The sequence below is a fragment of the Medicago truncatula genome, chromosome 1 (assembly GCF_003473485.1).
Source record: "Medicago truncatula cultivar Jemalong A17 chromosome 1, MtrunA17r5.0-ANR, whole genome shotgun sequence".
Taxonomy (NCBI): domain Eukaryota; kingdom Viridiplantae; phylum Streptophyta; class Magnoliopsida; order Fabales; family Fabaceae; genus Medicago; species Medicago truncatula.
In genome coordinates, this window is record NC_053042.1 from 51,269,068 (window position 1) to 51,281,942 (window position 12,875).

The 12,875-nt window shown below is 33.6% G+C and overlaps 3 protein-coding genes across 8 annotated transcripts; 2 read left to right on the forward strand and 1 right to left on the reverse strand.

Annotated features, from left to right (window-relative positions):
- Nucleotides 1–2,186: 2,186 nt before the first annotated feature.
- On the reverse strand, nucleotides 2,187–12,672 carry LOC25485261 (protein transport protein SEC23). 6 transcript variants are annotated; one of them, XR_005643889.1, is made up of 7 exons: nucleotides 11,819–12,672; nucleotides 9,351–11,022; nucleotides 8,176–8,261; nucleotides 7,970–8,049; nucleotides 4,114–4,225; nucleotides 3,129–3,791; nucleotides 2,187–3,026 (listed from the first exon to the last, which is right to left on the reverse strand). XR_005643889.1 is itself a non-coding variant. In XM_039829969.1 (3 exons), exons 1-2 carry the CDS (start codon nucleotides 12,395–12,397, stop codon nucleotides 9,361–9,363), a joined length of 2,241 nt encoding a protein of 746 aa, XP_039685903.1. In that variant the 5' UTR covers nucleotides 12,398–12,672; the 3' UTR covers nucleotides 7,088–8,049; nucleotides 9,351–9,360. The 6 variants fall into 6 exon arrangements, 2 of the variants coding, with proteins under 2 accessions (XP_039685903.1, XP_039685904.1); XR_005643888.1 differs by lacking the exon at nucleotides 4,114–4,225; XR_003007117.2 differs by having other exon boundaries at nucleotides 3,129–4,225.
- On the forward strand, nucleotides 2,344–3,714 carry LOC112418668 (putative cysteine-rich receptor-like protein kinase 20). Its single transcript, XM_024775133.2, has 2 exons — nucleotides 2,344–3,435; nucleotides 3,620–3,714. The coding sequence occupies exons 1-2, from the start codon at nucleotides 2,373–2,375 to the stop codon at nucleotides 3,712–3,714; spliced, it is 1,158 nt and encodes a 385-aa protein (XP_024630901.1). The 5' UTR covers nucleotides 2,344–2,372.
- Nucleotides 3,841–7,085, forward strand: LOC25485260 (cysteine-rich receptor-like protein kinase 10). Its single transcript, XM_024770690.2, has 7 exons — nucleotides 3,841–3,957; nucleotides 4,975–5,115; nucleotides 5,231–5,352; nucleotides 5,430–5,640; nucleotides 5,803–6,037; nucleotides 6,479–6,632; nucleotides 6,723–7,085. The coding sequence occupies exons 1-7, from the start codon at nucleotides 3,873–3,875 to the stop codon at nucleotides 7,044–7,046; spliced, it is 1,272 nt and encodes a 423-aa protein (XP_024626458.1). The 5' UTR covers nucleotides 3,841–3,872; the 3' UTR covers nucleotides 7,047–7,085.
- Nucleotides 12,673–12,875: the final 203 nt, after the last annotated feature.

The window sequence follows — 12,875 nt, forward strand, 5'->3', positions numbered from 1 at the left end:
AATGGTTAAATATGTTTTTAATCCTCTTAAAAATATTTTATTTTTCTTTTAATCTCTTTCAAAAGTTTCTTTGATTTTTAATCCTTTTAAATTTTTTTGTTTTCCATTTTAATCCCTGCTATTTTAGAATAGTTTATGGTTCATTTTTCAATCGATTTTTTTATAACTTACAGTAGTTGATAAGACCGTAAAATATGATTAGTTAATATATAGTATAAACATTCAATCTTAAATTTAACGATTATGTTTTAATTTAAAGTTATAGAAAAATTAATAAAGATTAAATATTAAATATTTAAATTATTAAACTAATGATATTTTAAGGTCCTATCAATTATACATTAAAAGAGGTCATTTTTTTAGGGAAATTAAAAGAGGTCATTTGAAACACAAAATGACTAAACTATTTGTAAAAATAAACACAGACTAAAATTGAAAACTGAATATCAAGAAGGACCAAAAATTGAAGAAATATTTAACCTTTTTTTTTAGGAATGAAGAAATATTTTACTTAAACTAAAACCAAAACATATTCAACCATTTTTTCAAACATAAATTGATTAAATCAATATCAGTTTAAATTAAATTAATTTAATTGATCATTTTATATATATATATATATAGTACCAGATTAATTTTATTGAATTTGAAATGAAATAATCATCATTGATCATGTTTTCATATATACAATCAAGAGTTAAAACAAGGCAAATCCAAACACATGTAAAGCTTTTGTTTCATGCGTTAGTTTTTTATTTTTATTTTTATATTTGATATTCTTTTCTTCATTGTTATACACACTCCCACCTTCATCTTCCGACATTGAGATATCAACATCACTATCAGGTCTTCTGTCCCTATATCGAAATTAATTTGAATACTGATCACCTACAAATATACAAGAAAGTCCATCCCATGCGCTATAATATTCTAGGAAACACACCCGTCCTGTTGAAATAAAAAACCATTTGGATTTTATATTAGATAAATCAAAATGAAAATTCTTTTTTTCCTTTTGCCGGTGACATTGACCAAATAAAGGCTTTTGAAAAGAAAAATAAAATTTATCGAGTAAAATCAATCAGCGTTCTATGTTTTAAAAATGGGTCATGTTGACCGGTGTTTTTAGAGTACATGTTAAACATTAATGATAAGATTTTAATAAAAAAAATTAATACTCCCTTCGGTTTTATTTATAAGAGAATTTTGGGTCAACAAAAGTTGATGTATCTAATTAAAAATTCAGTCCAAATACATTCACTTTTGTTGACCTAAATTTCTCTTATAAATAAGACCAGAGGTAGTATTAAACATTTTGAATAATAAATTAACACAATTTTCAATACATAGTTTCTATTAGTAGAATTCTTAACATGTGCTCTTAGGGCACAAGTTAACATTACCTTTTAAGAATAGAATTTTCATTAAATGGTTAGACCTATGTTGATTTTATTCAATAAAAAAAAGTAAATGTTAAAGTGTAGAAAAAAGAATGTTTTTGGTATTCTTCAAGGCTACACGGAATCAATCATAAAAGATAAATAAAAATAAGTATAATTCTTTGTGATTTTTTTGTTCTAAACTAAAAGGGGGTCATCTTTGGTGCTTTATGCACAAAAATTTAAGTTTTGAATTAATTTTGTATTATGAGTGCCGACATTCTCAAACCATTCATAAAACAAAATTAATTCAAAACTTAAATTTTTTTAACAATTATTAAAATATATGAAAAAATTATCTGTCGTTAAATAATTGGATATATTGGGTACTAAATATCCAACAAAACAAAACAGTGTAGGATATACCTCAAAAAAAAAAAAAAAAGTGTAGGATATAAGAGTGTTTATTGAAAAGTACAATTCCCAATGTGGTGTTCACTCCTATGGTTTTGAAGTAAATGAAAAATTAAACTACACACGTTTTTAGAATCGAAGACGTTAATTAAACATTCATAAACCAAAACAATGTTAACAAACATCTCCATTTATTTTAAAGAAAGGAAAAGGATCTTAACTCTTCACAATGGTACAACCTTTGATCTCTTTGTTTAATCAAATAATCTTTAATTATCCTTTAATATTTTTTTTAAAGGAATTATCCTTTAATATATATTTGACAATTTCGACATTGAACAATCTATACTATTAACTGAAAAGTAGTTCTTGTTTCCTGAATTTCTTTGAGACTTATCAAAACGTACTAGCTTTCATTGACATTTGGATTCATTGACTTGTGCTGCTGTGCCCTACACTGTTTGACCAAACTACAACTAGGAGTTGAACTTTCAATTTAAATTTTAATAAATATGGAAACCATTGAGACTAATACAAAACAGCAAAACTTATAGCAGCACGAGCATTACTACATCCATCATGGTAGTGCAATCAAAGACTAACAAACACTCCACGGCCTCCTTCAACCGCGTCTTTATTTTTATCCTTGTTTGCTTCGTCAATTTTGTAACCACTAAAGCAGAAAACGATGGCCTGCTTTTCATGTCTTGCTCAGACAACAAAACCACTCCAAATAGCGCTTTCCAATTGAATCTCAGGACCCTCCTATTAGATTTATCTTCAAACGCCACTGCCAACAAAGAATTCTACAACACTACGGTAGCAGACAAAAACCACTCCTCCAACACAGTCTATGGCTTGTTTATGTGTAAGGGTGATGTCCCTACTCATCTCTGCAGTGAGCGTGTCACAAACGTAACTCGTGCCAATTTATCCTCAGACTACTCTGATTGTTCCTTGTCCAAAGAGGTGGTGATTATGTACAAGGAGTGCATGGTGCAATATTCCAACTACTCTTTCTTCCCCACTGCTGACTTTAGTTCACCTTCTATCTCATGCCACCATGTTAATGTTTCCAACAAGGCAATATTTGAGCGTTTAGTTTACAAAACTTTGAATGGAGTGGCAGACGAGGCAGCCAACTTCTCTATTGGCTTCCAGAAGTATGCCACAAAGGAAGCAACAGTATCTGGATTTCAGACCCTTTATTTTCAAGCTCAGTGCACACCAGACCTGTCACCAAAAGATTGTCGGAAATGTCTGAATATAACCATAACAGGGGTTCTTAAGACTTGTAAACTTAGCAATGCAATGGTAGCAAACTCGGAAACTTACAGTTGTTACATCAGATATGATGTGTACCCTTTCTATCGCCCCAGTAATGCTCCAACACCACAAGAACTCGTTCCAGCTTCCAATACAATCGATTCAAAATACTCACAACATCCTGCTTATCTTTCCCACAACTGTTCAATCAATGAACCCGTGAACAATGATTTTCTATCAAATCTCAAAACATTCTTCACTTCTTTGTCTTCCAATGCCATCAGAACCAGTTTCTTAAAGACGACAGTCGACACTGCCAATGGTCTCTTTATGTGCCGTGGTGATATCTCCATCTCCCCTACCCTCTGTCAGCTATGTATCCAACATGCAACAAAAAGAATATTATCGGAGTGCCCTTCCTCCAAAGAGGCTATAATTTGGTACGATAAATGTTTACTCCGCTATTCCTATCATTCTCTCCTTTCACGTATTGATACAAGTGCTCCAAAATTTCACCAATTCAATTTGGCCAATAGTTCTAACCTCAACCTGCTGCATAGATTCACAACTTGGAAACTGGCAGATATCTTACATGAAGTGGGGAATTTACAGACAGGGGATAGAACCATTAAGAATTATGAAACAAGATCAGTAAAATTGAATGATCTTCAACCCATATACACTCTTGCTCAATGTACGCCAGATCTGTCTGATACAGATTGCAGAGCCTGCCTGCAAAACATTTTCCAAAATGAAATTCCTTGGAGTAGTTTGGCAAGTCCAGAGGGAAAAATTCTATATCCTAGCTGCTATATGATGTTTGGATTGTCCCAATTCTACAACAACGATGATGAACCAGAGATGTTTGGGCAAGTTAGCCCTCCTCCAACAATTAAAGGTGAAGTTTCATTCAACTAATATTACATGACTCAATTCATCTATCTCTCTTCCAAAATATCTTCAAGCCATATAAAAAATCAATGATAATCAAGTAATAGAACTCAAGTGGTGTCTGAACTTCATCTAAAGTTGAATTGAATAGTTTGGCTTGTACCTGAGTTCAATTCTAAGGTGAATTTTTTTTGTTGTGCCTTTACTTACTTCTCAACCAATTTAGATTAATTAATCACCACCATTTTCTCGAAGAATTGAAGGGTTTTTCTTCCCTGACAAAACCAAGAATTGAAGAATTAACAACAAAAAACTTATTTTAATGATAATTTATAAAGATTACTCCCTCGGTTCCTTTTTAATGGTCATTTTTTCACCTTTTACACATACCAAGACAATCAATGAATTTTGCTACTTTTATACCATTATTTTTCTTTTCCTTATAATACCCTTAATAATTTATTATATAATTTCATCTATTACTCTATATGCGATAAATAACTAAGGGTGTTCTTTATAAAACAAAAATTAGTGTTGAATCAAACTTTAGAAACAACTAAATAGAAACAAAATTTTCATGTAAATAGAACTAAAAAGGAGCAGAGGGAGTAATACGTAGTACTTTATTATCTATCAGGTCATTACTATTTATCTTACAGAAATAAATAACCAGTTATAAAGAAGAAAGAAATTTGAAAATTCAAATTTTCCCTCTCAATTGTGGTAATTTCTTGCCACCTAAGCTATACAAAATTGCAAACAAATACGAAGTTTGAAAACAATTGGACAGCTGGACTATTTTTATGATATAGGCCAGAAACAAACAAAAAATGGTTGGGTTATTGAACCGTGAACCAATTAAAAAACATTGTTTATTATTGGTGCATAGATGTCCCCAACACAAGGTAAGGCAACTACATGACATCTTAATTTATTCTCTTCTTGTAGTAAAACATTTTTACAATTGTCATGAATAAACAATTTGTATTGGTATGTGAGAAACACATATCGATCATTTGTGCAGAGGATGAAAAAAGAAGGTTGCAAATGGTGGTAGTTGTTGTTCCAGTCATCCTTTCAACATTGCTTCTAACTTTTTCCTACTACTTGCTAAGGAAAAGAGCAAGAAAGAGCAGTTATAAGGCCTTAATTCTAAAAGAAAATTGTATGTACTGTGATTGTCACAGCTAGAAATAAGTCATTACTCCATAAATATTAATTAATTTATAATTCCATGAAGATTTGCTAATTGGTTTAACTATTCAAACATATTTGTCTAGTTGGTCATGAAAGTACCACTCTAGAGGGTTTGCAATTTGAAATGGACGTAATTAGAACAGCAACAGACAACTTTTCACATGAAAACAAGATTGGCAAAGGTGGATTTGGAGAAGTTTACAAGGTGAGAAAACATGACAAAGTTTATTTATTTGATTTTATGACAAAGTTCTATGTATAAATGATGGTTTGTTTTCTAAGGGAATTCTTTTTGATGGACGACACATAGCTGTTAAGAGGCTTTCATCAAATTCAAAGCAAGGCATAGTCGAGTTCAAGAATGAAATTTTATTGATAGCCAAGTTACAACAAAGAAATCTTGTGGCATTAATAGGATTTTGCCTAGAAGAGCAAGAGAAGATTCTTATTTATGAATATGTGCCAAATGGGAGCCTTGATTACATTTTATTTGGTTTGGCATTTCAACTCAACCTTTTTTATTAGTTAATTATCAAAGTAATTCAGAAGTTATGCATATGCTTTTAACTTGATGCATTATATACTTAAATTAATTCAAGTGTTTGATTACAAAGCATATCTCTGTTAGTTTCTCATTCATTAAAAAAATGTGCAGATACTAGACAGCAAAATTTAAGCTGGGATCAACGTTACAAAATTATAGGAGGAACGGCTTTAGGAATTCTTTATTTGCATGAATATTCTCGTCTCAAAGTTATACATCGGGATCTCAAACCTAGTAATGTTCTACTGGATGAAAATATGAATCCTAAAATATCAGATTTTGGAATGGCTAGGATTGTTCAAATAGATCAAGATCGTGGACATACCAACAAAATTGCGGGAACAAGGTAAGTTTTCAATTATTTCCTACATCGCTTTTTTTAGGTTAAATACGTTTTTCGTCCCTATAAATATAACAATTCTTGTTTTTACCCTATAAAAATTTCCATCCAATTTTCTTCCCTCAAATATTATTTGTTACTGCTTTTTGTCATCACTTGTCAACTATAATGTCATTTGTCCGACGTGGCAAGTGTCACTGTCAAGTGACTTTTTATTTATGACATGACATTGTTGATACCTTAAAATACTATCAACTTAATAAATTAACCGTTTAATCTTTAATATTTGTAGAGACGAAAAATGAAAGTTTATATATTTATAGGGTTGAAAAACATATTTCCATTCTAATATGAGGTGCTTTATTCTTTCCAATTTGTATTTTGTTTTTCATTGTAATATAAGGTGCTTTTTTCTTTCTAATTTGTATTTTTTTTTTTTTATCACAGGGGTTACATGTCCCCAGAATATGCAATGCTTGGACACTTTTCAGAGAAGTCGGATGTTTTTAGTTTTGGTGTCATTGTTTTAGAGATTATTACTGGAAAAAGAAATATAAATCCTTATGAATCACATCATTTTACCGAAGGCCTCACAAGTTATGTGAGTATGATAACCTAGTTAGTCAATTGAAGTTTATTCAAGTTGAGAGAGGCTTGATGTTTTGACTAACTAATATGATAAACTTTACAGGTATGGAGACAATGGAAGAATGAAACTCCATTAATCATATTGGATCCAAAAATTGAAAATTATTCTCGTATTGAAGTTATTAAGTGCATACAGATTGGTTTGTTATGTGTTCAAGAAAATCCAAATGTAAGACCTACAATGGCAACGGTTGTTTCATATCTTAATAGTCATTCACCAGAATTGTCATCCCCACAAGAACCAGCATTTTTCCTACACGATAGAACGAATCAAGATATTGCAGCACAGAAATCAAGTTCTGTGAATAATTTTGTATCATTTTCTGTCAACGAGGTGTCTATAAGTGAATTTTATCCTCGACAGTAGGTTAGTTCATTTTCATTAAATATATACTTTTGTTTTTAATTATTAGTAGTTTTTTTTTCTTGACAAAAAATGAGTATGGTACAAAATTAGTAGTTTTTTATATACAGGGTCTTGCCTGAGTACACCAATGAATAACGCCTAGCCTGCTAAGGCTGCAACGATTATCATTAGAGGGAATTCATAATGAATTAGGAAAGAAAAATGCCCACTAATAATATATGAGGATAATGAAAAAATCTCTTTTACATAACAAAAATGAAATGTAAACAATCCATAAGAAAAATCTAAAATGATCCCCAAGTACCAAAACAAAGGCATGAATGTTACCACAGGGAATCATTGCTCATAACCTCATGAATAAAATATACCTTCCTAAAAAGCAATAGCTCTCACAACAATCCAGATAATGGCAAGTAAAATAATAACTATTTGAGTTGTTTGGAGCTCCTGATGTTAACCAATAATGATAGAAGAAAAGTTACAAGATTGAGCAATCTAATAAGTGTAAGCCTTGATGAAACTTAGAAAATAAGATCAAACTAGTTTAACCAAGTTAACCATATATACACATATATGTAGGTATGAATATGCTAACTAAACGATTGTGATTGTAGGCTAGAAAGCAACAATATCTACTTGGCTACTGGAGTCATCATCATTACATGGTACTAGTAGTGCGCCAACACACAGAATTACAATTGACTTTATGGTCATGACTATACTCTATAAACTATTGCCTAAGTGGTGGCCTGATAGAAAATTCATTTTCATCACAATAACATAATTCTCATTGTTTACCTTGAAAACTATATAGATTAAGAATTAAAAAGATAAAAGTATTAAACAAAATTATAACACATAGATAAGCAATGAAAAATAAATATAATATACAAGAATATCATAATTGGATCACTACACTTTACCCGTGAGCATGGTTAATGTTGTGGAACTAAATGACATCCTGACTTTGGCACTCCACGACAGTGGCTCATTCATTCTTTGTCTGTTTTATCAAAAACAAACAGGCATTAAGTGTATAATGGACATAGAAAAAAGAAAAACAACACAAATGTCACACCAGCTGCAAAATTCCAAACATCATAGTGTTAGTTATTAGAAAATGACTAACCTAAATAAAACCTACAAATTTGCTGCATTTTTTGCTTCAGTACATGCTGCCACACAATCAAAAAATCATTTCTATCGTTTGTCCTGCTGCAACACATTCAGCATAATGCATCAACCCTAAAACGTCATGTTAGTTCTTACCTTTGAAATAAAGGAAAAATGATCATAAAAAAACCAGAATTAGAAGACTCCATACCTCTGTTTTTTTTTTTTGAAACAGCTAAATATAATAAAAATCACTTCATCATGTACAAGTCATACGAGAGAGTGTAAAATTAGGATACAATTATACACCCACAGGATGAACCAGCCAAACACCAAAAAGCAACAAATAGACCAGAAAATACACTACAAAGCAGCAGTGACAGAGGACAAAACAGAACAGCCCCTGTCCCTGGAAACAGAATGCTAGCAGCACCAGCAACAGACCAGAAAAAACAGCCATACCCCACTAAAAAACAACCAAACAGCACCTAAAAATTACCAGCACAGCTGCTCAAAACACCAAGAAGTCCCCACCCAAGCCAACATCACCTACTTAAACAATTATCTGGGTTTAAACACCCCTCATAGAACATACAAGATGGGATATTTTATTTCTTCAAAAATTTATGAAAGTTCAACCACATTGTTGTTAGAAACTGTCATTCCTATACTTCCAATGCATCCGAAATAAGTAGTTTCTAAAAAACCTTTCTTCACCACTCCTAGACTTCATACCTCTTTGTTGTGGTTTCTAAGAAGTAATAAGTAGTTTTATCAAAATGTTCCTATCAAAATACAATTAAGATCAATAAAAGGATTGAAACATTAAATATCATAAAAACGAAATATCAAGTATAAATTGAAACTACAATTACTTGACTCCTAAATCGGTAAAAAAACTCATATTATACAACCGCAAAACATAAAAGCAATGAAATAGAAAATAACCTCATCTTTCATTTGACAACATTAAGTGATATTTACAGTATGGACAATAAAGTAAGTGATGATACAATTTCTAGTCAGCTGAACAATAGTAACCTTATGCAGGATGCGACATCTTCAAAACTAGTCTAATGGACAAAGTCATATTCTAATCAAACTTTAGAAACCAGCTATTTTATAGCTAGTAAAAAACAAGTAAACACAATCCGCTGAAATCATGTAACCTCTTCTTCAAAATCTACTTACAAATTTCTTATCAGCCTTGAACTGCCAGTATCTGCAATTGGTCTAGAAAAACTTGCAAGCTCAAGTCATCCGTAAAGATGATATCCGAACCATCTGTGTATGTTGAATTTTGCGTAACAGATGGATTCAACTTGGCAAGAAGAAACCTAGCCTGACTACTATGCTGGTCACATCTTATAACCTTTGGCACTGGAACCCGTTCAGCCACCAACTGTTCTGCATCCAGTTCTGGAGCTTCCAACAGCTTTCTAAAATTTTCATGGTTTGGGTCCTTATCATAACCAAGCTTCTTCCACTGAGCAATCTTGGACCCATAATGGATCACCACAAGGAAGAATGAATCAAAGAGCAAGATAGAATCGGGGCAAATGGAACGAATATCTAGAAGTACAGGAATGGGTGGCCCATCAAACGAATATTGAAAAAGTGTAGGTTGAATCATTATAAGGGATCCAACTACTCCCTCGCGGTTCAGCATAAGCCGGAAATACGCAGTTTCATCAGGAGTAGTGTTAGAGACATCAATAAATTGGGATCTCCTTAAGTGGAACATAAATTGGGGATAAAGGGAAAAGTTTGAAGATAAACGGAAGGAAGAAGGATCTTCTGGCACATAGTCCCCAAACTTAGAGGTAAAACGGATAAGTGTGTCATCAAGCCATCTAACAACATCACGGGCATGACACGTCTCTGCTCGGAGAATGGCAAGTCTTGCCATAACCGAAGCTGCTGCTTCTTGATCAAACCCAGCAGCAATATCTGTGGAATGGTTTGCAACCCATCGTCGTGCAGCAGTGGTGACTCTTTTTCTGAGACCCATGTTCCCTTGCCTGTACCGTGTTATAAACTGAACCATAAATGCAGAGCTGGGCTGAATGGTCTGTTTATCACTAACTTGGAAGAAAAAAGCAATGCAAGTTCGGTCAGTGAGTGTATTCAACTTCCACACGCAGGTACCACCTTGTCCAACCTCAGTCTCACTCACTGAAGCGTTCTTTTTTCTAAGAGACATGCAAGGTCCAAGAGCTCCAGAAATTTTGACATCATTAGTAGTCACTATTTCAATGGTTGCATCAAAATTCATCTTCAAAAATCCCTCATCATCATCATGTTTAAACAAGTGCCTTAGACATTTCCTAAATTGATCTGATTCAAAGGATTCGGCAAGAACCACAAATCCACCCGAACGCTCAATGGGTTCTCGAAGCTCGGCAACTCCAACTTGGTCAAGGGAGCAAGCAAACAGATCAAGAACAACAGACGCATCAAACAGCCTCTTCGCAATCTGCCTATAGAAACTGCAAGATTTAGAATGATGTCTCGCCTGCCCGTTGAAAATGTCATTGTGGGTTCTCATGGATTGCCGGAAATCAGAGTCCACAACCAGTCCAGGTCCAAGAGTCGCAGGCCCAGAAGTGAAGACCATGATTCTAGAGCCGGTATTTACAAAACAACACTCTAAAAGTCCAAGGGCAGCTGAAATTGCAGCTCCAGTGGACCTCGGGGGACGGTTTCCGGACCTGAAGTTATACGAAGAATGAATATCTTCAATTGCAGCAGTGATACTAAACTCACATTCTGAAATTGGAACCAGAAATCCCTGCTTTGGAACAGGCTGTGTTTGTCCAGTATGCAGCTGGTGTGGACGGCTAATGTTCAGGAACTGCCGTATCTGAGAGACAAAAAAAGAAACAAATTATCAGCAGAATGCAGTGTAGTGCACTCAAGTATAATGTAAAAACTATCAACAGATTGCATTAATAAGCAATTTCTCAACTAAGTAACTAAGCTGGAGTGTACTCAAATTTAATGTAAAATTAGCAAATATCTTGCATTAATTTAGCAACCACCTAACTAACTAACTAACTAACTAACTGTCTAAGGAAGTATAGAGAGCTTATAGAAACAGTGTATGACTCCATAAGTTGTTTTCAGCTTGTTGCCATAAGCTCTCCAGGATAGCTTATGAAAACAACTTATGGCTCAAATAAAATAAAATAATCAGACTTCATTTTTTGTTATAGAAACAGCTTATAGCATATATAAAAGTATGATAAGCACTTAATTAAGCTGTTTATCCAACAGACTTAATTAAGCTGTTTACCCAAAGCTTAATTAAATTGTTTATCCAAACAATGTCTAAGTGGGAAGCTAATAACCCGAGTACCGATTGATTATTACTGAATTAGAAAGAAAGCATTGCAGTTAAAAAGAAAACTAAGCTGCAGTGCACTCAACTGTAATGTAAACCTAGAGAACATCTTGCATTAATTCGACAATTACTTAACTAACTAACTGACTGTCTAAGCACGGCTGATTAATTACTTAACTAACTAACTAACTGTCTAAGCACGAATCTAATCAAAGTACTGATTAATACTGAATTAGAGAGAAAGAATAACGATAAATTGATAATCATATACAATATAACTGTGAATGAATGATGAAAAGGTAACTAATAGGAGTACCTGATCGGAAGAAAATTGGTGTTCACCGTGCAAAAGAACGATCCTGGAACAGTGAGAAAACTGAATATCATGAAGATAAACCATTGAATCAAAAGTAATCAAAGCAACAAGAGCAGTATCAGGCAAATGATGAAGAAGAAGCAAAATCTCATTCTTAAGTGAACAAAGCTCATCTTGAGAAGTGGAAACATCGATAACAAAAATAAAAGCTGGAGGATGAAAAAGTGAAGAAGAAGAAGAAGAAGAAGAAGAAGAGTATTCAACAGTGGTGTAAGTAGGAAAGAGTTCAGCGGGAAGATTAGCGTCGGCGATGGAGCGAGGAAAAGGGTTTCGTTGAGAACAAAAGGGACAGTGCCAGATACGTGATTGATAATCGAGACGAGCGTAAGGGTTTAAAACGGCGCCGCATCGAGTGCAGAGGAGAGGATCGTAAGGGAGAAGAGGTAGGTCAGTGCCGTGTTGGGAGAGTGGTGTGCACATGATGGTTAGAGGGATTGTTAGGTCTGATTTGGTTGTTGATGGCCATGAATTCCATGACCAACGGAGGCCTTCTACTGCCTCCAATTCAACGAAATCCATTGTGAGGATGAATTGATTGAAAATCTAGATCCGTTTCTTGAAACCGGAGAGGAAGAGGTGATGGACGAGATGGTGGTTCAACGGCGGCGGTGTGAGTAAAGGAGGAAACGGAAGAGTGCTGTTGTTCGGCAGTGGCTTATGGTGGTGCGTACGTTGGACGGCAGACTTCGACGGCGGCAGTGCTTTAAACCCTTTCCTTCTCAGTTGGGTGAGGTGGTGGTTGTTAATTGGGTTTTGTGGGTGTTTATTACTATTTGGATCCTATTGTATTGGCTTAATTACACTTATCATTTCCTTATTTTCATTTACATTCGAAATTTATCATTTTATTTAAAAATTACTCCCTACTTCCTCCGTTTCGAAATATAAGCAAATTCTACTTTTTAAATTTATTCAATTAATGATGTATGTGATCCATATTATATTTATATTATTTAGAAATGGATGGAGTAAATTATAAGCAAAAAAAAAACACATT